This window comes from Lactuca saligna, chromosome 6, assembly GCF_052625555.1.
Source record: "Lactuca saligna cultivar CGN05327 chromosome 6, ASM5262555v1, whole genome shotgun sequence".
NCBI lineage: Eukaryota > Viridiplantae > Streptophyta > Magnoliopsida > Asterales > Asteraceae > Lactuca > Lactuca saligna.
Window position 1 is genome coordinate 34,977,141 of NC_136422.1, and position 23,545 is coordinate 35,000,685.

The 23,545-nt window shown below is 37.7% G+C and overlaps 1 protein-coding gene and 1 non-coding gene across 2 annotated transcripts; one reads left to right on the forward strand and one right to left on the reverse strand.

Annotated features, from left to right (window-relative positions):
- Window positions 1–19,436: 19,436 nt before the first annotated feature.
- LOC144999827 (putative glycosyltransferase At5g03795) lies at window positions 19,437–21,378 on the reverse strand. Its single transcript, XM_078958990.1, has 3 exons — window positions 20,946–21,378; window positions 20,216–20,786; window positions 19,437–20,004 (listed from the first exon to the last, which is right to left on the reverse strand). The coding sequence occupies exons 1-3, from the start codon at window positions 21,268–21,270 to the stop codon at window positions 19,518–19,520; spliced, it is 1,383 nt and encodes a 460-aa protein (XP_078815116.1). The 5' UTR covers window positions 21,271–21,378; the 3' UTR covers window positions 19,437–19,517.
- Window positions 21,379–21,466: 88 nt separating this feature from the next.
- TRNAE-UUC (transfer RNA glutamic acid (anticodon UUC)) lies at window positions 21,467–21,538 on the forward strand. Its single transcript has one exon. It is a non-coding gene; the product is annotated as a tRNA-Glu (tRNA).
- Window positions 21,539–23,545: the final 2,007 nt, after the last annotated feature.

A 23,545-nucleotide genomic window follows, 5' to 3' on the forward strand; every position in this document is an offset into this window, starting at 1 on the left:
AGTCTATTAGGGTTATGTTAGCCATTGCAGCATTTCATGATTATGAAATATGGCAAATGGATGTCAAAACCGCTTTCCTTAGTGGAAAGTTGGCTGAGGATGTGTACATGAATCAGCCAGAGGGTTTTGTCAATGCAGAGTACCCTAATAGAGTATGCAAGCTTGAGAAATCCATTTATGGATTAAAACAAGCATCTTGTAGCTGGAATCTTTGTTTTGATGAGAAGGTAAAAGAGTATGGGTTCTTAAGAAGCGAAGATGAGTCTTGCGTGTATGTCAGAGCTAGTGGGAGTATAGTTAGCTTCTTGGTACTGTATGTGGATGACATACTACTCATAGGAAATGACATCCCAACCTTGTAGGAGGTTAAGTCCTGGCTTGGGAAGTGCTTTGCTATGAAGGACCTAGGGGAGGCTACCTATATCCTAGGGATAAGGATATTAAGAGAAAGGAGTAGAAGACTAATTGGACTTAGTCAGAGTATCTACTTGGATAAGGTGTTGAAAAGGTTCAACATGGAGAATTCCAAGAAAGGAGATTTACCGATCCAAAGCAATACCAAACTGAGTAAGACTCAAAGTCCGAGTACAGAGGCAGAGATAGCTGAGATGAGCCAATTACCATATGCTTCCGCAGTTGGCTCGATCATGTATGCTATGACTTGTACCCGTCCTGATGTGGCATTTGCTTTGAGCATGGTCAGCAGGTATTAGGGGAACCCTGGCAAGGCTCATTGGACCGCGGTAAAGAACATTCTCAAGTACCTACGGAGGACTAAGGATTGGATCCTTACCCTTGCTGGCTGTGATGACTTGAAAGTATTAGGGTATAGTGATGCTGGTTTTCAGACTGATAGGGATAATTTCCGCTCTCAGTCGGGCTGGATCTTTACCTTAAATGGAGGGGAAATTTCTTGGAAGAGTTCCAAGCAGGAGACGGTAGCTGATTCGACTTGTGAATCAGAGTATATAGCAGCGAGTGAAGCAGCGAAGGAGGCGATATGGCTAAAGAACTTCATCGGAGACCTTGGAGTTGTACCAGCTATTAAGGAACCTATAGAGATTTTCTGTGACAACAATAGTGTGGTTACCTTAGCCAAGGAACCAAGAGATCATGGCAGATCCCGACACATTGACAGAAAATATCACTTCATAAGACACAAGATTGAAGAAGGACTCCTTGTGACAAGGAGGATATCGTCGGATGAGAATCCTGCAAATCCCCTTACGAAGGGACTGACGAGGGTTAAGCATTTTCAGCATGCGAGACGCATCGGGCTGAGGGACGATATTAGTTTTACAGATTAGATAGTTTTCCTGAAACTTGTAAAATGTAATCGACGTTTGATGATGAATAAAATTTGTGATTTATTTATGAGTAAAGTGTTACTATCATTGTCAATTATTTACTATTGTTTCAGTTTTGCATGTTTTGACTTCCAGAATAATTAATTTATTCAAACCTCCACAATCGATCATACGTCGGAAGTAGATATGAATCAAGATTGTCATGAATTGGGTTTGTAGATGCCTTAAAGGTGTTTAGACATGGCAATGGTTGCTGCAACATTCATGAGTACTCATAAGTTATGAGTATTGGTATAAACCCACGCTCACTTGTATCACTTCATGGAATTTATCTCGAGTGATCGTGAGACGATAACATCATATAAATCTTTAAACCTAGAGATATGAGTTGTTACCTATGAGTTGGTTGTGCATTGATTGCACGTAAACGCATCAGTAACTTGATGTTATAAAACGTGCCTTTGTGTACAATTCAATAAGTAGTAGAACAAGCATATCAGTCGAAGTTTATCTGTTCCTTCTAGAAATAGAAGCGATATCTGGGCCCCTCGATGATTTTGTGTTAACCCATGAACCAGGCCTGGTCAGAACTAAACCGATGTGTTCAGTGAAGTTCTTCGTCAAACAAATCGGAAAATTGAGAAACAACTGCTAGACAATAAGCAAGACATAGTTCCATGTGTTTGTCCGGCTGATATCATGAGAACAGGGGATTATGTGATCACTTATCTAAAATGGCGCTTCATAGTTCGACAGAGTCTTCATTGTTTGAGGGAGTTTTCGAGAGCTACGATTGTTGGTTGTTTCCTGAAGTTATAGGCAAATATAGTTATTAGACTTATCCAAGTGGGAGTCTGTTGGATAAGGTGTCTAAGTCCATAACTTATTTGGTATATACTTGACCCGACCGGTATGGTCCATTTGGGTTGCATCTAATCCAAACTATTATGGATAATTTTATGAGAGTTATACACATATGTTTATTAATATATTATGAGTTATAATATATTAATATGAAGTTATGTTATTTAATTAGTTTTTCTTAAATTAATTATTAATTAATTTAGAGATTAAAAGGAAGACTAATTAAATTATGGGCTATTTGTTTTATATAATGTGGGCTAATACTCATTTGTTAATGAGCTAGGCTTATGTGGAAGTCCATGGATGATCCATGGAGCTTTTAACCCATGGATCCTTGGAAAAGGAAAAGACATGGGTTATTAGGGTTTCACCCTAACCATGCACACTATATAAGCATGCTTATGGAGCATGAAATGGTGCCTAAGAGAAAACTAGTGAACTAGTGTGTGTGTGTGCATGTGTGTGGCCGATTTTATACAAGGTGTATACTCTCTCAAAGTTTTCCAAGAGTTTGTGGTGTTTGTGATTCCATTTGAGGCATTCACACTATTGGTGCTTGGCCCTCAAACTCCTTAGAACCAAACTCACCAAAAGGTATGTAATCTCTTCTAACTCTTTTATGTTGAAATGTTCCCCATGCCATGTTAGATAGGTTATAAACCTTGGAAAATTATTATTTTGCATGTATTTAGACAAACATAGATCCAAGGTTTATTAGGGTTGCATGCACACTTAGGAAGTGTTAGATTGCTCAAAACCCAACAATAAGAATCATTGATTTACACAATACATCTCCATATATTTAATTAGTCTCTTTTGATCACAAAATTAATTCCAAATTAATTCTTGATCAATACTAATTAAATAATATGATTTCATATTAATATATTAGACCTTATAATATATTAATAAATCATAAATAACCTTATTCACAAAAGTCCATCGTATCAAATTTCATTGATGAAGGAAACCCAAAAAGACCATGCTACAATCGGGTCAAGTACATCCCAGTTATAGTTAGGGGCTTAGACACTAAATCCAACAGTCTCCTACTTAGATAAGTCTAATAACCATAACTTCCAATGTAACTCTAGGATTTGACTTAGAAATCGTAAGCTTTCAAAAGCCACCATCGAACTCTAACCTAGTCAGTGACTCTTCCTTTAGACAAGTGATCATACATTCCTCTGTTCTCAAGATATCTATGCGGACAAACACATGGAACATAGTAATACTTATTGTCTTGAAATTTTTTTCCTAATTTCTAATTCGTCTGATATAGAACATAACTGAATATATCAATTTATTTCTGACTGGGCCCGACACATAGTCAAAATAGAATCATGATATCGCTTTTAATCCTCTTAGGATAAAAGGAATAGATAAACTTCAACATTATAACACCAAGTTATTGGTGAGTTTTCGTATCATCAATTCACAACCAACTCGTAGACAACAACTCATATATCTTAGTTTGAAGTCTATATGATATTATCGTCTCAAAATCACTCACGATAAATTCCATGAAGTAATTCAGGTGAGCGCGGGTTGAATCCAATACTCAAATCTTACTTCAGGAGGACTCATGAATGGTGTAGCAAACTTTGCTATGTCTAAATCCTTAGACAATCTACAAGCCAACTCATGAAAGTATTCTTTCATACTTACTTCCAACGTATGATCGACTGTGGAGAGTTTAAATAATCTTATTATTCTAGAAGTCAAAGCATGCAAAGTGAAACACATGAATAATACTAATCCTATATGGCCCCAAAACTTTTTAGTGTAAATAAAACACCTTTTATTTAATCACCATATTGATTACTTATTATTCATTGTATAATGTTTCAAATAACCAACTTAATACTTGAATTATGAACAATAATCATCCCATGCTCCAAGCATGCACACTATGTTTATCTATGGTCCTTACTATGTGAAATAGATCAATTGTAAACATTTCCAATGACACTCATTTCACAATCCCAATGCTTTACTACAAGTGTAAGAATTCTGAATTCTTGTCACTGCTAGAATGTGTTAGATTTAAAACTTATATGCAATGGTCGTCTTGTAATGACTATGCACAAAAGTCACAGAGACTTGGCACCAGACATTACGAAGTATTCCAATGGAGAGAAATTCCATGGAAACGAAGTCTCACATTCAAAGTACATTCCTTTGAACATCCTTCTTGCATTAAGTATTCTAATCATACATAGATTTAAAGAATAACTTCCACTTATAGAAACATTTCCACATTCCCATTTTGATTATCACTTCTGAACAAGAGTTGCCTCTTCTCAGAGTAAGCCAACATGGTCCTTCCAAAATTTACACTATACTTCCAACTGTCCATAAGCAACCAATCTTTGGTAAACCTCAGATTGTCCTCGACAATTGCTTTACCATTTTAGTCATATCAAGTTCTGGTCCATTTTTCCTCTTAATGCCCTAGGCATTTGAAAAAAAGAACACATAAATATTATATAGAATTTCCCATATTGAAGCATTTCAACATGGTATTCATATAAATCCCTGACTAAATTTGATTGAAATCTCAATCTAAACTTTTAGAATTGAAATAAAGTATAAGTTCCTCTCCCTTAATTATAGCAAAACAACTTTTCAACCCTACAACTTTGCGAATTGAAACTTTTGTCTTTCTATAATTAGCATTGCTAACTTGCAACACTTATAATAATAATTATTATGCTCCCACTAGCATAACAATTATTTCTTTAATATCATAATACTTATGCTCCCACTAGCTTTCACATGTACTCAGAAATCAGATGGACTTCTAGAAATCAATATTTATTGACTTTCTTTCAAAAGTTCAGATTTCTGATACGAGATGCTTTGATAGGCCTTTATCTTAGCTCATAAACCTTTTATTAGAAAGCTCATATGTGTGTCTAAACAATTTTATAACTTACAACAATAAGTTTCAAATGTTTAGACCTTCTTCCATTTCTCACAATTCGAACTATGAAGAGGGATGTCATAGTCATAATTGAATTTGAGAATGCAAATATCACAATTGCTAACTCTTTAAAATATACTTAGTGAAAGCGTTTCCTCACAATCATTTTCATGAATTACAGAGAAACCTTATGACACTTAGATTTTTTTATGGTGTATGAGTTTCTATCCATGTGGATTTTTCATAGCCATAATCATAAGACAAGGTTAGTGACAAAATCTACCTCATATAGACTGAACTTACTCAATCTTAATTTCTTGCCACTTGGCAGCACAAGGGCCTACCATGTCTTCCAAGTTGCTCAGCAGATCACTTATTGATCAATGAGCTTGAACTGACCAAGGTGCTTTGCCCTATGCAAACAATTATGACCTTATAGAACTCACATGCATAGTCAACTTCAATTGGAATGGGCATGGAAACTGTAACACCGTAAAATTTAAAACAAACTTTTCACATTTTTAAACACATTTTTCCAAACATATTCATCAATAAAATCTCATCGTATCATAACTTTGTTTCACTAAATATTTCCCAAGATCAAAATACATAAAAACCCACGCGTGTGTACGAATCATGTCGGCACCTTCCCACGATCATCACTTGTACCTGAAACACATAACACTGTAAGCATAAAGCTTAGTGAGTTCCCCAAAATACCATACATAACACATACTAGCCACTTGAGGCTATAACTCTGTGGGCCCGTGGGCCCTAACTCTGTGGACCCTCTGGTCCTAGCTCTATGAACCTTCCGGTTCTAACTTTGATATACTCTGATATACACATGACATAAACCACATAGAAATAATGCAGTGCAACACATCACATAATAGCATAGAATAACTCTGTCACATAACTCTGATTGCCACTCAAGGTAAAGTATAGTGAGAAGACTCACCTCAGATGTCTCGGTAAATCTCTGACTCGGTAGAAATACGATCTAGCCTCTACCTAATCACATAAAGTAATACTCTCATAAATATAACTCTCAGAATTAGAATCAACCCTCTCTAGGCACCCTCAGAAGGGTAAAAGACCATTTTACCCCTCCTTTGGCTCAAAGGCCCTCATTGTTTACCAAACCCTAAAAGTCAACCAAAGTCAATGTTCAAACTTTGACCCGACTCATCGAGTGCACTTGGGTAACTCGGCGATTGCACATGTTTCCACTAAATCCTAGTCTCACTTGGCATGTCGAGTCCCTCACCTTGCTCGATGAGTCACACCTGGCATGAATCATGGGGCTACCCCGACTCAACTCGCCAAGTCTCAAGATCAGATCGGCGAGTTCCATCTTGAACTCCAGTCCTCTAATCCCTCTCCGAATCACTGAGTTATTCCCCCAACTCGGTGAGTCTACTCACTGAGTGATTTACGGGAGACCCTAACCCTACTCGTCGAGTCTGATCTTTGGACTTGGTGAGTTCATGCCATGCAAACACTCTGTTGACCTCCTGAGGTTAGATTTGTTCCTTAAACTCATAGATCTAACCATCCCAAGCATGATAATCACGTAAAGTTCAGAGCTTGACACTCATATAACATCTAGATGATCCTACTTGGTGATTTAGCCCCAAAAATCAACTCCTAAGTTCATGGCTCCCAGAATAACCCATAAAGCTCCAAGGGTTAAGGTCTCTAGACCTCTTTGAGTCCAAATCCAAAGCATAAACTCGAGAAGGGACCAATTGCTCCACATATCCATTCTCTAAAGGGGTTAGAAAACCCTAACTCTAAGAATCAACACCAAAATTGAAGAGGGTCTGAATAAATACCTCAAGATGAAGTCTATGAACTCTGAAACCACCAGATCCACTCCTCCTTCAGCCTCCTCTTGCCTTGGTTATCTCCTCTTTGCAATCACACCAACAAAATGATCAAAAGTGGCCTCTCCTCCCTCACAAACGCTCTAGATCTCTTAGGGTCTCTCTCTGGGGTTTGGTAGCTGCAAATGACGGCCCTAAGGGACTTTAAATAGGTGCCAAACCCAGGAAATTAGGGTTTCATTAAACAGCATGGACTCGCCGTGTCCGGTCATGAACCCAGATGAGAATCCACGACCCTACTCGGCGTGTCTAAGCACCAACTCGCCGAGTCCCTCTACAAGCTCCAAAATAAATGAATAAAATAATATACCTGGGAATCCGGATGTTACAAAAACAAGAATATGTCAACACAATAGTTTACAAACCTCAACTCATGGGTTTACTCTTGATTAGCTCTTAAAACTTGTCAAGATCTTTAAGACTCCCAATGACCTCTTGACATATAAGATTCTCTTGTCAAGAAACCTTACCTGACAAACAAATATTCAAGAGTTAGTGCAGATTCTTATCAAGAATTACATTTCACACAATTGGTCATAGTTAGTATTTGTCCTTACCAAGACATCACAACTTACCAATTTCAAATGTACAAGAGTAAGAAACATTTTACTCTTCATTTCATGATATGTCACTCAATATACAATCTTGGAGTATGACTCTAAGATTTTATTTTGGAACGAAGTATGATTCAAATTTAATTGATTTAACCATTTCAACAATTTTGGATTCCTCTTCTTAGCCAAAAAATGCACTGAGGCGTCCTTAGAGGATCAAATTGTGATATAGTTTTCATAATTATTAAGATGATCATTAAACATGATACTCAAGTAATCTCCCATCTTTTCAGATTGGAGAAACTTTTATCTTTCTGTCGACTTTGATTCTTCTTATTCATTCTGCTATACATTGATACTTTTCAATGACTCAGAATTATACTTAATCTTGTAAGCATAACCATATTTACTAAACTTTAGTAAATCATGACGAATAGTCTTATCGTTCTTTGTGGTGGACCTGAACAATGCACAACCAACTGTACTTGATTCCCTAGTCCTTCACTTGACTCACATATACATCTGAACAAGGAATTCGTCTTAATTTCCCAAAGACGAAAATTCTCATTCATCATATAAAAAAAGTTGCATGATTCCAAATTTCTGTTCAATTGAAACTTGGTGATGAGAATCTTTCCTTATTTGGTAAATTTTGACACTACCACAATCGAAATAATCAAATCCATTTTCAACATTGCTAACAATAGAAACATACAAACATCAATTTCAACAAATGATATTGCAAGGATATATAAAATAAGACTAAAAACAAATTTTTTTTTATTTATACAATGCGGAAAAAATGTTCCTTACAATGCGATTACGAATGAAAAATATGTTATTACAAATTTTTAAGCAATCTATTATAACTCCTAAGCAGAAACTCAAACATCCAATCATCGAACCATGCGATCAAAATCCATCTTTTCGCAATCAAACTCAGTTTGCTCTTCCTTTAAGCTTCCTTTGATCCTACAAAAGCATCAAAATGTAATCTTATCACATCATGTATTAAGAATCTACAAACAGAAACTTAATAGAGTTAGATAGTGAAATTTACCTAAAACGGAGTCAAACTTTTTGACTTTACCATGTCTTAGATCTCTCAAGTAATTAGGGAAGCTTCATTTCCAATGTCCCTTCAAATGGCAGTAGAAGCATGTGGACTCTTTAGCATTTACACATGGAACTATCTCAAAACTATCTTTTCTCTTATGATCAAAACTTTTGACCATGGCCAATTCCTTTCCTTTAGGTGAAGGAATCATTTCTGGGATATCCATGTCATTGCCTATGTCCATGGCAGCTTGAGAAGTAGATCTTCCAAACAGGTTTGCTTTACCAGTGCACCAAATCATTGATGATTCAACTGCAATTAGAAAATAGGTAAGATCAATAAGGGTCATGTCGTGATCTATCATATAGTAATCTTTAACGAACTCACTATATGACTTGGGAAGTGACTGAAGAACCAAGTTAATACCAACTTCCTTGGGAATACGACACCCAACATTCCTAACTTGTGAATATGCAGCTTCATATCCAAATCATGAGCTCATATAGACTTTCCATCTTCATGTTTGCTTGCCAATAGGGCTTTGAGTGACCTTAAACTTTTCAAGTCTTCGAACATGTGGGTCAGGGAGAATTATTGGAGGAGGTGGAGGAAGTGAAGTATGATTTCCATCTCTACAATCCAATCGTGGGACATCATCTTCATGAAGAAAGCTTTTTCCAATAGATTCGAGAAGACCATAGTTGTCTGACCTAGACATCTATAAGGGGAGAAATTCAATTTAGTTTATTTAAGTCTTTAATATAACAAACAAAATGAAATATTAAGGCTAGGACCCAACACAATATTCTACAATTGTGAAGAGGGATGTTGTAATCCAATTGTAAAATATTTGAAGGTAGGTAAATGACGATTTACCAATTTCCACAATGAAAAACAAAATAGATTATTAAGTTTTAATTTGATTTAAAATTCATAGATCCTTTGAGATTCATTGAAGTTTTCAATGGCATGTTTAAATCTTGATTGTGCCCTTCAAGTTTGTGACCGGGATGCCGAGGATCACAAACAAGGTGTGAATAACCATGCAAATTAGTTTGGTACACCCAATGCTACAAATCACCTAATCAATGTGTTGGTTAACCACACATGCTCCATTGATCTATGATTAACATCAATCTATCATTTACCACACATTGTCAGTCCAATATTAGTGCGTTGGTTAACCACACATGCTCCACTAACGGCTTAACAAGGGTGCAAATTGTAATTTCATGGATTAACACCAATTTCACATTTTCCTAAAGTAACTAAGAATGGGAATTTAATAAAAGTTTAGTTACTTTATATTTATCATTATGCTTTTAATGAAAGGAGAATCAATGTCCTATCCTACCCGTTCGGCTAACGACCCTCCACCAGTTAAGGGAGCGGTGGGTGAGAGTCGACACCTCTTAAACCACCATTTTATAGGTAGTAACCTTATCCCCCCCCCCCCCTTATAGACTGACTTTGTGAATGACGCCTACTAACGGTAAGACTGACGTGTCTTATATATATATATATATATATATATATATATATATATATATATATATATATATATATATATTATAAAGTATAAGGGTTGAATTTTAACTTTTAAAACTCTAGGGTTTGGAATTAAAGTTTCATTAATGAGACTTTACAAATTCCAAAACTTGAGGGCAAGTTTTGAAACTTGTGAAAACCTTTCCTATGATAACTTATGAGTTAATGTTGGGATTTATGAAAAGACTCTTGATATTCCATAACTTGAGGACAAGTTATGGAGTTCTTTAAAACATTTATGAAAAGACTTTTCATGTTCCATAACTTAAAGACAGGTTATGGAACTCACTAGGGAACATTTAGATTAATTCTAAAAAGGAAAATTATCATATAATATTATATTGATCTAATCTAACTCATATAGCAAGGAAATTCATGTCAAATAATGCATATAATTAACCTATTATCTTAATATTTGACAATTGTCCTTTCATTTCCATAACTTATGAGTTTAATGCAATTTTATAGAAAAAGACTCTTCATTTTCCATAACTTGAAGACAAGTTATAGAGTCCATTAAAAACATTTAGATCATTATTTTAATTAACTCAATAATCAAATAATCCATCCATAATCTAGTTAAATTCATAAAAACAATATAATTCATATCAACAATTTTCAAGAAATTTGTAACGACATAATTTTTCAAACCAAAATTTTCAATTTTAAAACTCATAAAACATATGTCTCATCATTAATTATCTAAAGCAATCAACAAGTTTTCAAAACAATTATTCAAATCCAGGATTCTCAAACATGTTCCATCTCGACTGTACGTGTGTACAATCATACCAGTGCCTTCCCGTTATCTACCGAGGTACCTGAAACACATAACACATAACACGGTAAGCATGAATACTTAGTGAGTTCCCAAAAATACCCCATACAAGAAATTCGCCACTCGGGGCTATACTCTGTAAGACCCTCCAGTCCATGTGTCTCAGCGGGACCCTCCAGTCCCATAGCCGTTGGACCCTCTGGTCCGGTCTAGCTCGTTGGACCCTCTGGTCCGGTCTGATTGAGAACCCTCTGGCCTCATAGTTCGTTGGACCCTCCGATCCGGTGTAAGCAACAAATAATATAGCATACAATACGTATCACACAATCATGCATAACTCAAGCAAGCACATAAGACCCTCTGGTCACACATAGTTACCACTCTAGGTAAAGTATAATAAGAAGACTCACCTCGTAAGATAGCTAGTAAAAATCTCGTACCCGAAATCCTCAACCTAACCTCCGCCTATCACAAGTTAATATTTCTAATTAATATTCTACTCTTATCTCTCAAAAGTGGGTAAAAGACCATTCTACCCATCCCTGGCCCCTTTCACTCATTTTGACCAAACCCTAAAGTCAACTCCAGTCAATAGTCCAACTTTGACCAGACTCGCCGAGTGCACTCGGGAAACTCGTTGAGTCCAATTGATTCATGGCAACCCCTGTAAGCTCCAACTCGATGATCTAACCCCTAACTTGTCGGGTCATAATCTAACTCAGTTCATCAGGTCAAAACTCTAGGCTACTCGTCGAGTCAGCGGCTCGACTCGGCGAGTCTATTCAGACTCATTTGTCTTCAAACAATTTAGTGCAAGGTACTTTCCCAAACTTTAGATCTATGCACTCAAGGCTCATTAATCACGTAAAGGTTTGACCTTTATGTCCATGCATCACCCATCTAGCTCTCTTTGATAAAATAGCCCGCATAATGGTGTTTTAGGCTCAATATTCTTATGTGACTGCATAAAGTTGGGTTCTTGGGGCTCTCTGGACCTCTCAAGGTCTAGATCTGATGTCTAATCCTCAAAGGGACTTCACATATTTCATAACTCTACTTAAAAGAGGTAAAGAAACCCTAAATTCATGAGATCTACTAATCATACAAAAACAGGTATGGATTCATACCTTCAAGAGTAGCCTTGAATGAAACAGTGAAAGATATGTGCCCCTCTAGATAGTTAAGCTTGAATCCCCTCCTTCCTCCTTTCCAAAATGCACCAAAATGAAGAAATTGGCTCCCTCTTTCTCTCTAAGCTCATGGGATCGATTAGGGTCTCTCAAGGGAAAGTGTGGCCGCAAATGAAGGCGATAAGAGCCTTTAAATAGGTTACAAACCCGAGCAATTAGGGTTTTCCTTGGCAGTGCTGACTTGGCGAGTCAGATACTCGATTCGTCGAGTCCATTCATTAAACACGTCACCAAGTCGTGATTCCACTCGACGAATTGAGGCACCAACTCGTCGAGTCCCCCTAAGATCCTTAAAATAAATATTTAAAATAATATACCTGGAAAACCAGATGAATCCCTTCCCCAACAGCTCCTGAAGCTGCAAGAATAACTCCTGCATCTCTGGCGGCGCAAGGCGATAGGGTGCCTTGGCGATAGGTGTCGCCCCCGGAAGTTAATAAATATGAAACTCCACCTGACTCTCGGGAGGAACACTTAGTAACTCCTTGGGTAAAACGTCCGGAAACTCACCCACTAACGGAACCTCAACGACAAAACTCGGTCTCTCCGTAACTTCCCATGTATCTGACACATACCCCAGAAACCCATGCAACCCTGCTGCAAGCTCTACATAGCTCGAGCAGCCGAACAAAATGTTGACCCAGATCGGGCACCCTCGTTGAATACTGTAAGTACTCCCCCACTAGCGTTTCTGATGGTCACCAACTGACACTCACAGTCGATCATGGCTCTGAATCGGCTCAACTAGTCCATGCCCACGATGACACATACATCCCTATCGCGATAGGTACCAGATCTATCGAAAACTCGACTCCAAAAATCTCAAGCACACATCCCCGGATCACATCAGTCACAAAAACAGCATGCTTCTCAGCTATGGAGACTCTCAAAGGTCGACTCAACGCCTCACGTCGGATATTGATGTGACAACTAAATGCTAGGGATACAAAAGATCGACTTGCACCCGAGTCAAATAACACCAAAGCAGGCATAGAATTCACAAGAAAAGTACCTACGCATATCACCATATAAGCATAGCATATCTCCATAAAAGTATAAGTAAGAGAATATACTAGCCACAACATTTGGTTTTGTGCGGACCTCCTCCGATGTCAACTGGAAGGCTCTACCGTGAGCCTTCGGTGCCTCAGCCTTCACTGGCCGACCCTCTGAAGCTCGAGTAGCAGAAGGAGCAGATCGCTGAAGCAACTGCGGGCACTCGGCCTTCCTATGGCCAGTTTGGTTGCAATGGAAGCAAACCGAAAATCCCTTGGGTAAATCCCTCGTGATATGCCCCTCCTTCCCACACTTGTAACACACACCTGCTCTATACACCCCATCATGGCTCTTGCTGCACTTCCCACAAGTGCGGCCCTTCTGACCTCCCGATCTCAAATCAGTGGGCTTTGTCTACTTGGCCGCCGGTTGAGACTGTGTCAGCCGCCTATCCCTCCTCTGAGACTCCGACTCCTCCCTGGCTTGAGTCTCTAGCTCAACCTCACTCTTCCGAGCATTTTCCTGGAGCTCGACAAATGTTTGGTATGTCGAGTTCGCCACGAACTCACGAATGTATCTCCTCAAAATGCTGATCAGATATCGACTCATACGTGCCTACTTAGAAGACACGTTCTCAGGTCAAAACAACACCCTCTCATGAAACATCCGTGTGATCACAGTCACAGACTCAGTCCCCTGCTTGAGAGACAAGAACTCTTGGGGCAACCGTTCCTTCTCTGCTGGGGGAACATACTCGTCTCTAAACATAGCAGTGAACCTCTCCCAAGTGACCTTCATAAGCTCTGCAGTAGTAAAGTCAGTTGTCACAAACTTCCACCAGTCCTTTGCTCCCAAGTGAAGCTGGTTCAACGCGAACCGTACCCTCAGATGCTCCCAACAAGAACATGTGTAGAAGTATCCTTCAATGTAAGAGATCCATCTCATCACGGCTATCAAATCCTGAGTCCCATTAAACTCTAGTGGCTTCGTGTTGTTGAACTCCCGGTACAGCAACGAGTCACCCCTGTGGCCTAGCAACGGCAACGACTGTGGTGGCTGCAACAACAGTAACATCGGTAAAAGCAGCGTATCGCTCGTCAAATGTCTCAATCAATGTGGTCTTGATAGACCCAAACATCTTTGGTATCTCAACTCGAATGGTTACAGCCACCTCATCATTAATCATCTTGCAAATCTCATCATCGCTAACATTGCTGCTCTATGGGTTGTGGCGTGTACCCACCATGATGTCTCTAAATACAACACAAAAGAAATCAGAGATGTGCTCGAGTATTCTCGCACTCAATCTCTCAACCCTACTTGTTCCTTAGTACCCTAAGGATTCTTACTTGGGCTGCTCACTAATCCAGTGTTTCCAGTAGTATGGGCCCTATACTACCTTCCACACCACATCAATATTCACCCCAAGTCCTCCTCCTAGGATTCTAGATCGCAAGCACTCTATATCTTGCTGAGTGCAGGCTACCACCCAATAGGCCTCTTATAAGCTCCTCTTTGCTACCTACTCACACTCAAAGTAATTCACAGTAGTATTAACTCCTAGGCTAAGGCATCACAAATCAAGCCACTCTTGCCGTAAATATGAATACCTAGCCTACTCTAGCATGCATAACACATAATGTAAGGGTATTGTGGGAAATCACCATTTGTGCGCTGGCTGATTGTACACACTGCTCTTTTCCGCTTTTTGTGGAATCTTTTACTCTTTTTAGAAAAATATTTTATTTTTGAAAACTTTTCTCAATTCCTTAGTTTGAGTCCAGATATGCCCGTGGGTGTATCTGAATCCCTCAAACCAAGGTTCTGATACCAACTTGTAACGACATAATTTTTCAAACCAAAATTTTCAATTTTAAAACTCATAAAACATATGTCTCATCATTAATTATCTAAAGCAATCAACAATTTTTCAAAACAATTATTAAAATCCAGGATCCTCAAACATATTACATCTCGACTGTATGTGTGTACAATCATATTCCCGCTATCTCCTGAGGTACCTAAAACACATAACACATAACACGGTAAGCACGAATGCTTAGTGAGTTCCCCAAAATACCCCATACAACAAACTCGCCACTCGAGGCTCAACTCTGTAAGACCCTCCGGTCCATGTGTCTCAGCAGGAGACTCCAGTCTCATAGCTCGTTGGACCCTCTGGTCTGGTCTAGCTCGTCGGACCCTCCGGTACGGTCTGATTAAGAACCCTATGGCCTCATAGTTCATTGGACCCTCCGATCCGGTCTAAGCAACAAATAATATAGCATACAATACGTATCACACAATCATGCATAACTCAAGTAAGCACATAAGACCCTCTGGTCACACATAGTTACCACTCTAGGTAAAGTATAATAAGAAGACTCACCTCGTAAGATAGCTAGTAAAAATCTCTTGCTCGAAATCCTCGACCTAGCCTCCGCCTATCACAAGTTAATTTTTATAGTTAATATTCTACTCTTATCTCTGAAAAGTGGGTAAAAGACCATTCTACCCATCCCTGACCCCTTTCACTCATTTTGACCAAACCCTAAAGTCAACTCCAGTCAACAGTCCAACTTTGACCAGACTCATCGAGTGCACTCGGGAGACTCGTTGAGTCCAGTCGATTCATGTCAACCCCAGCAAGATCCAACTCAAAGAGCTAACCACTAACTCGTCGGGTCACCATCTGACTCAGTTCATCGGTACAAAACCCTAGGCTACTCGCCGAGTCAGCGGCTCGACTTGGCGAGTCTATTCAGACTCTTTTGTATTCAGACAATTTAGTGCAAGATACTTTCCCAAACTTCGGATCTATGCACTCAATGCTCATTAACTACGTAAAGGTTTGACCTTTATGTCCATGCATCACCCATCTAGCTCTATTTGAAAAAATAGCCCTCATAATGGTGTCTTGGGCTCAATATTCTTATGTGACTGCATAAAGTTGGGTTCTTGGGGCTCTCTGGACCTCTCAAGGTCTAGATCTGATGTCTAATCCTCAAAGGGACTTCACATATTTCATAACTCTACTTAAAAGAGGTAAAGAAACCCTAAATTCATGAGATCTACTAATCATACGAAAACAGGTATGGATTCATACCTTCAACAGTAGCCTTGAATGAAATAGTGAAAGATCGGAGCCCCTCTAGATAGTTAAGCTTGAATCCTCTCCTTCCTCCTTGCAAGAATGCACCAAAATGAAGAAATTGGCTCCTTCTTTCTCTCTAAGCTCTCTAGATCGATTAGGGTCTCTCAAGGGAAAGTGTGGCCGCAAATGAAGGCCATAAGAGCCTTTAAATAGGTTACAAACCCGAGCAATTAGGGTTTTACTCGGCAGCGCTAACTCGACGAGTCAGATAGCCGACTCGTCGAGTCCATTCATTAAACACGTCACCAAGTCGCGATTCCACTCGACGAGTTAAGGCACCAATTCATTGAGTCCCCTAAAATCCTTAAAATAAAAAATTTAAAATAATATACCTGGAAAACCGAAATGTTGCAAAATTAGTCTAATCATATAAACTAATAGAAATCTTGAAATTATGACAGTTATCTTTAAATTGGATAGGAATTATCATTACCATATCAAAAACAGATTTCATGGTTCAAAAAATAGTTTTTGAGTAATGATCCTAATCCAATTCTGGCCAAAAACTCGAAATTCTACACACATGAGCACCAACTCGGCGAGTACATGAACTGGACTCATCGAGTTGGTCTATTACTAGGTGGAGTCGTCGACTCAGCCAGTGGACTCGGCGAGTTCACTAGTCAGAAGGTAAAAATCGATTTTTTTCAACTTTGAAAACCAATAAGCATCAAGTATAATAGAAAACAATCCTAGTCTATGATACCACTGTTGGGTTTTGAGCATTATAACACTTCGTAAGTGCACATGCAACCTTAGATGCTTTGGATCTATGTTTTCTCTAATTATACACGCAATTTGATCTTCCAAAGCATACATCCTAACAAGCATACAAATTGTCAAATGAACAATACAATTAGTTAGATAACTTACCTCTTACAAGGACTTGTAGTTCTTGACCTTTAAAAGCTTGAGCACCCCAAGTGTGATGCCTCTAATGGTTCACAAACACCATATGCAAGAGGAGGCTTGAGAGAATAGGTTACCAAGCTCAAAATCGTGTATCACTCTCTTGGAATGATGGTGCAACTGATTTTGGCTCTAGGGGGCTCTATTTATAGTGTGGCAAATGCTAGGGTTACACTTTACAAACCCTAATGACCTTTCATATTCTTATGCTCCATGGTTTTAGCCTCCATGGATTATCGATGGATTATCTCATTGGTTTATCCCATCCCTAATAACCATGGATCATTAGCCCACACTATAAGAATCATTTATTTACACAATCAATCTTCATATATTTAATTAGTCTCTTTTGATCATAAAATTAATTCCAAATTAATTCTTGATCAATACTAATTAAATAATATAATTTCATATTAATATATTAGAACTTATAATATATTAATAAATCATAAATAACATTATTCTCAAAAGTCCATCCTATCAAATTGTACTGATGAAGGCAACCCAAAAGGACCATGCTACAATCGGGCCAAGTACATCCCAGTTGTAGTTATGGGCTTAGCCACTAAATCCAACAACGATAATTAAATGAACCGCGTGTTTCATTTGGACCACCACGGCGTGGCCAAGAAGACCACGATGTGGCATTTGTTCTGGCCCAAACCGATGATTCTTTTAGAGTTTGCTTTGTATTTAAACCAATCTAGTTCATTTCTAGGGTTCATTTCTAGCCTCTAACACCCTTTCACCTTAAAAAAAACCTCACATTCCTTCCTTGCTTGATTCTTGACCTTTTAGGAGGATTTCTTGGCTTGAAGAAGAAGGAAATAAGTGTCATAGCTTCCATCTTTATTATTGTGTAAGGCTAGGTCTATGTTTTGTCCCATTTTCTTCATGATTGAGAAAGTTTGGAGGGATGGGATCCATAAAGTTGGAAACTTTATGTATCTTCTATGTCCACAGAGCATCATATGTTGTAGATCTAGACTTTTGTTGGAGTTCCTACATTTGCACGAGCTTTTGGGCATTTTTAGCTTATTATGATGTAAAATGGATTCTAGACATGTTTTGGGTATACATGTCTATAAAGCTTTCAAATTTATGATGGATCTGGCATTATAAACCCTTCGGGAGTGGTTGGGTTAAGGACTTTTTCAGATTACGGGATTAATGGTTAAGACATTGTGGTATTTGGCTTTATTTTGGACCTAGGGTTGGAGATCTTGATCTCTTTGGGTGTCTTAATGGATATCTATTTAGGCCATAGAATGAATCATATCTAACCTTTGGAGCTCTTGGAATCAAAGAAAGCAACTTAATCCATTAAGTTATTGGAAACCCAACGCCGAAGGCGTGGCCATAGGTCATGGCGACTGAGATTTTTCCCGCCTGTTCGATCGAAGGAGGGTTATGACGTAGCTAAGGAGGTCCACAACATGGTTGGTTTTAGTGTATAGACTAGGGTTGGATCTTGTATGATGTGATAGGAGTGTTGTAGCAGCGGTTGCGGGTATTTGAGTTGTGGTTTAACTGATTCGTAAGTCAGGTGAGTCTCCTCACTGTACTTGTGGGTTGAAGGCACCAATACCGGCCTACTGGATTATGTTGCAGGATAGTAGTGGTCTTCGTGGCACATACCGATGTGCGTGTATGGGCTTCTTGTCTTTGTGAATCTTGCTAGTATGACTATATGCTTAGTTGTAAGGGGTAAAATAGACATGTACTGGCTGAAAGATATCGAAGAAGTCGGAAGGGACTTAAAGAGTCGGAAGGGAATAAGGGATTTGGAAGGGACTCAGGAGTGAAATAGACTCGTTGCATGCTTTATGTATGATATGAGCGTATAATATGATATACATGTATGGTATGTAATATTTTGGGGTACTCATTAAACTTTTGCTTACGGTTTATGTTTAAAATGTTTTCATGTACTACTGGTTTCAAAAGGAAAGGCCAGATTTGATCGTATCGCATCCCCTAAAGATTTATTTTGCATTGATTATTTATGATTTTAATATGATGTTTTGAAAATATTTTTATTATGATCGTTTTTTGGGATAATGAATAAATAGTGCTGACTTATTTAAAATGAAATTTTTACAAGGTATTATTTGAGACGTTAAAGTAAACATGTATACACATATTAAATTAACATAGTCTTGTAGTCAAAAGTCAACATAGTCGTTGCTTAGAATTAGAAGTATTTATCTCAATTTTCAGTTCTTTTTCTTTGTATAAATAAGTGTATTTACTTGAGATCAATATACAATACAATTCACACTTCATTATAACAATGAATCAAGAAATACAATAATCATACCAAATGATTGATTACATATGAACCTTTAACTCAACGGAACCCTAATAGAGCTTCTTCGAAGCCACAATTCATACATAACCATGTAAAAAGCATCATAATCAACAGGAACACCATGCCATCTAAAATGTTTTCTAACATCAAGAACATTACTTTGCAACCTTGCATACTCATCATTACTTATACCATTAAGAATCCTCTGTAAAGATGGTATATCTAATGTTGCGATGATTATCGAGAAGCTTTTCCAATTTAAAATGTCAGCAAATGGGAGATCATAATGGTTTGCAATAATCACAGGGACACAACCATGATACAATGCATCACCTATGCGAGCTGTGTTAACTGCATACCCCTTCACATGAAAACAAAACTTGCTATCCAAAAGTGAGGCTTCATAAGATGTGTTTAGGCGTCCCGAATGCACATATATTTCTGTATTGTTTTGCCATTCTTTCACGAGTTTTTCACGAACAGGGGAGTTGATAGATCCTGCAAAAAAAGCTAGTTTCTTCCTGCAAATTTGTTTCATATCTCAAGATTCTATTAAGAAATAAGTTTAATCGCGGAAATTAGCAAAAAAAGGAAGCTTTATCACAAAGTAACTAGCGAAATGAGATAAATTTTCACGAAAATGAGGTCCTTTCATGAATTGACATAAATTTTCAAGGAATAATAAAAAATGATATTTCGAAAAAATAATGTTATTTTTAAGTATGATGTTACCTTTTGGATGATCTAATATTAGGGGGGTCATCTTCTATGCGAGGCCAAATTTGTGGCAAAGATGCGTCTTTATGAGGGACATAAGCAGACTGGAAGTAGCTCGAAGAACACACGACTTGAATCGCGTTTCGTTTAACTTCATCTGCTTTGTTAATGGCGACACGTCCGATTGAATGGCAAGAAACATAGAAATGGTCAGCACCACCGGTTCGATTCCAGTAAGGGTATTTATGGCTGATGTTAAAAACGTATTCTTTGATGAAATCCTGGATACCATCGATTCCGACCCTTGGATCATGTCGTAATCTTGCAATTGAAAAGGGTAGAAAGAATAGATCTGCTATTGAGGGATCTTTGGTTATGAAATGACTGTTGTTGAGTGATTTCTTGAAGAAACTTTCGCTTGCGTAGTTGCCTTCGGGTTCGAAATCGACTGGTAATAGAACATTAGCGAACGGGTCGGATCTTTGATGTGGGTAAACGAAAATTTTGAAAGTCGTGTTCATTTTGATGTAGTCTTCTTTGAAGATGTCTCGATCATGGAAGACATTTTCATCTTCAACACCTCTTCCTGGATTTTTTGATCACATGTTATCATACTCTAAATCAAAATTGAAGCGAAAAACTATACTACATTCAAAGTGTTAATGGTATGGATAGATAATTAATTATTAGCGTCGAATTGAAACAGAAAACAATAAGAAACATAAAACGTGAAGCAGGTTCGTACCATTGGACTTGGGTGAAGGTTTCGCAGCTCCGCCGTGATCCGCCGGAGGCCCCAAATTGGGAACCGGGGAGTCAAAATCGAGACTAGATTGGGGTTGATTTGCGTGAGTTTTGAGAGAAACTCCATTAAGGTTTTGAAGGAAATGAAGACGAGAATTGCGATGGTGAAGATGAGAGGTGAAGAGATTAGAGGTTGATGAAATGTAGAAGAGAATGAAGAGAGATGTAGTGAGAGCTAAAGCGGTGGGAATGAAGAACAAGCTTCTGAGTGAATCGGAGACTCGCCGGCGGGAGAGTGAGTATAGTAAGAAAAAGGAACGTGCCATTACCGGAGAACTGAATTTCCGGTGGGTTGATTAACGGCCACCGTAGATATTAATGCAAAAATGGGTCACATTGACTGTATGCAACAGTGTGTTGGGTGCATCACACCTTTCAACTTCACTACTATTCATATTCGTTCTCACAATCTTCTTAACCTTTATACAATAAGTATGTACAATATGAGAAATAATCAAAACTTCCATTGTCGTCCAGCGGTTAGGATATCTGGCTTTCACCCAGGAGACCCGGGTTCGATTCCCGGCAATGGAATTTTTTATAGAGGACTTTCTTCTGGTGGGCCTATTTATTTTTGGTTAATCCAAATGAATCATCAAATTTATTTTATTATTTCGTCATACCAGGTACACTATTGTTTATTTCCATTTTCATAGTTTTCTTTTTCATCTGTTTGATTAGTTAGTCATTTTTTTCAGGTGTGATTTATTCTTTCTTCAATTTTGTGTTTTTTTAATTTTCAATAGACAAAAATGTAAAGTTGGTCTTGTGATTTTAATTTTTTCTAGAAAGTGTCCAAACCTTGAAAAAATTGGCTACATAGTCCATCCGTTGTATATTTGGTCCCTCCAAAAACTGAAAAAACTATTATACCATTGTAATCTATTTTCTATTTTTTTTATATTTTTTAAAATGATTGTCATTATTATTATCATTAAATATAGAAATGAGTCCAGATCTCTCTCTCTCTCTCTCTCTCTCTCTCTCTCTCTCTCTCCCCCTAAAAGGAAGATTAAGACCCAAATTATTATTTCTAACCAATAATCTCCTTAACTTGCTTAAATGACCTAGTTCATTTGAAAAGAGAATGAATTGAATCAACCATCAAGTTGTACATGAAGAGAAGAAGCATGACAATTGTTGGAAAGATTTAAGGATTGAAAACGAGATAATGAACCAAAATGCATACAGATCGGTCCAAATAAGAAATTTGAAGATAAATCAAGAGTTGTGAGATTGGTAAGAGTTGAAAATGAAGAGGGTATGGATCTTGTCAAAGTATTGAGTGGAAAATTTAGAACCGATAACAAAGAAAGCTATGTTCAAGAATCTAGGATAATCCCAATAAGAAATTATCGACAAGAAGTAGAAGATTGAGTTGATTTAGAGAAATAATCGATGGAGGAATTGGACCGAAGACTAAGCTAAACGTAAGGTCGAGCACCTAGAGTGCACGAAGATGTTGTCCTAACCAATCAGGTATTCGCCATGTAAGAGAAAATCCTAAAGATTTAAAGGTAGCCAATTGAGTACATATGATTTTTAGATGTGGGTATTGATAAAAATGAATGCTATTTGATGTGGGTGTTTTTGATTGTTGAGTTCACGAGGTACATCAGCTAAGGAGGCTAATAAGTCTAATGGAGAAACAAAATTGTAACTGACCCCTCCATTGTTGATCGTAGGTGACTAAGCTTTTATCGGCAACGAGAGATTAAAGGCGTGGACATAGAAATGAGATGTAACAATTTAAAATTTAAGACTATGTTCTTAAATTTATAAAGTAAATAAATGAAAGATGGTTTATATAGTTAAATTATCAAGAAATAATCATATCATTAGTTGATATGAAGTTTAGAAAGTTAGAAGTAAAAATAATAACATTTTAAAAGCTAAAGGGCCAAAAGTATCTAATTGGCAACATGAATTGACCAAAGGGTTGACTCATTAACGGAAACGACTACAAAAGTTATATAATGGATGATGAAGGACTTATTAAGGTAAAAACCTAAGTTAAAATCACAAATATTGAGGTTTGGTGAGTTTTGGCCAAAATGGGCAAACTAGAGGGACCAAATGTGAAAAGTAAGAAGTAGGATGTATATCCTCTCCTTTCATTTCCTAGATTCGTGTTCTTGCATCCTAGAGACCCTCTAATGGTGATTTTCATCTTCTCTCCATCTAAGGGTTGACTCAAGTGAGGAATAGAACATCTAAGCAAAGAAAGGAAGGAACAAAGGCTTACAAGGTATAATTTCTTCCCCTCTTGGCCTAGAGATTGATTTTGTGAAGTGGGTAAAACCGCAATGTCAAATTTGATGAGAAAAAATGATTAGGGTTTGGTTTTCTAACCTCCCTTGAATGGTTTCCATGGTTCTAATCTCAATATAATTATCCTAGTGATGGATTTGATGATTTAGTGAAAACCCTCATGAACCCTAGAAGACCTAAATTAGGGGTATTGCAATTGATGATGAAATAGGATTTTATTCTATAACCTAGATGATATTTGATATCATCCAATTAGAATGCTCAAATTCA

What these genes read in the sequence shown, in the direction of transcription:
- LOC144999827 (XM_078958990.1), bottom strand. Translation starts at nt 21,270, where the DNA reads ATGGCACGTTCCTTTTTCTTACTATACTCACTCTCCCGCCGGCGAGTC. An exon ending in ACCTTCACCCAAGTCCAATG is followed by an intron (nt 20,787 to 20,945) that starts GTACGAACCTGC and finishes CAAAAAATCCAG; the next exon opens with GAAGAGGTGTTGAAGATGAA. An exon ending in AATATTAGATCATCCAAAAG is followed by an intron (nt 20,005 to 20,215) that starts GTAACATCATAC and finishes ACAAATTTGCAG; the next exon opens with GAAGAAACTAGCTTTTTTTG.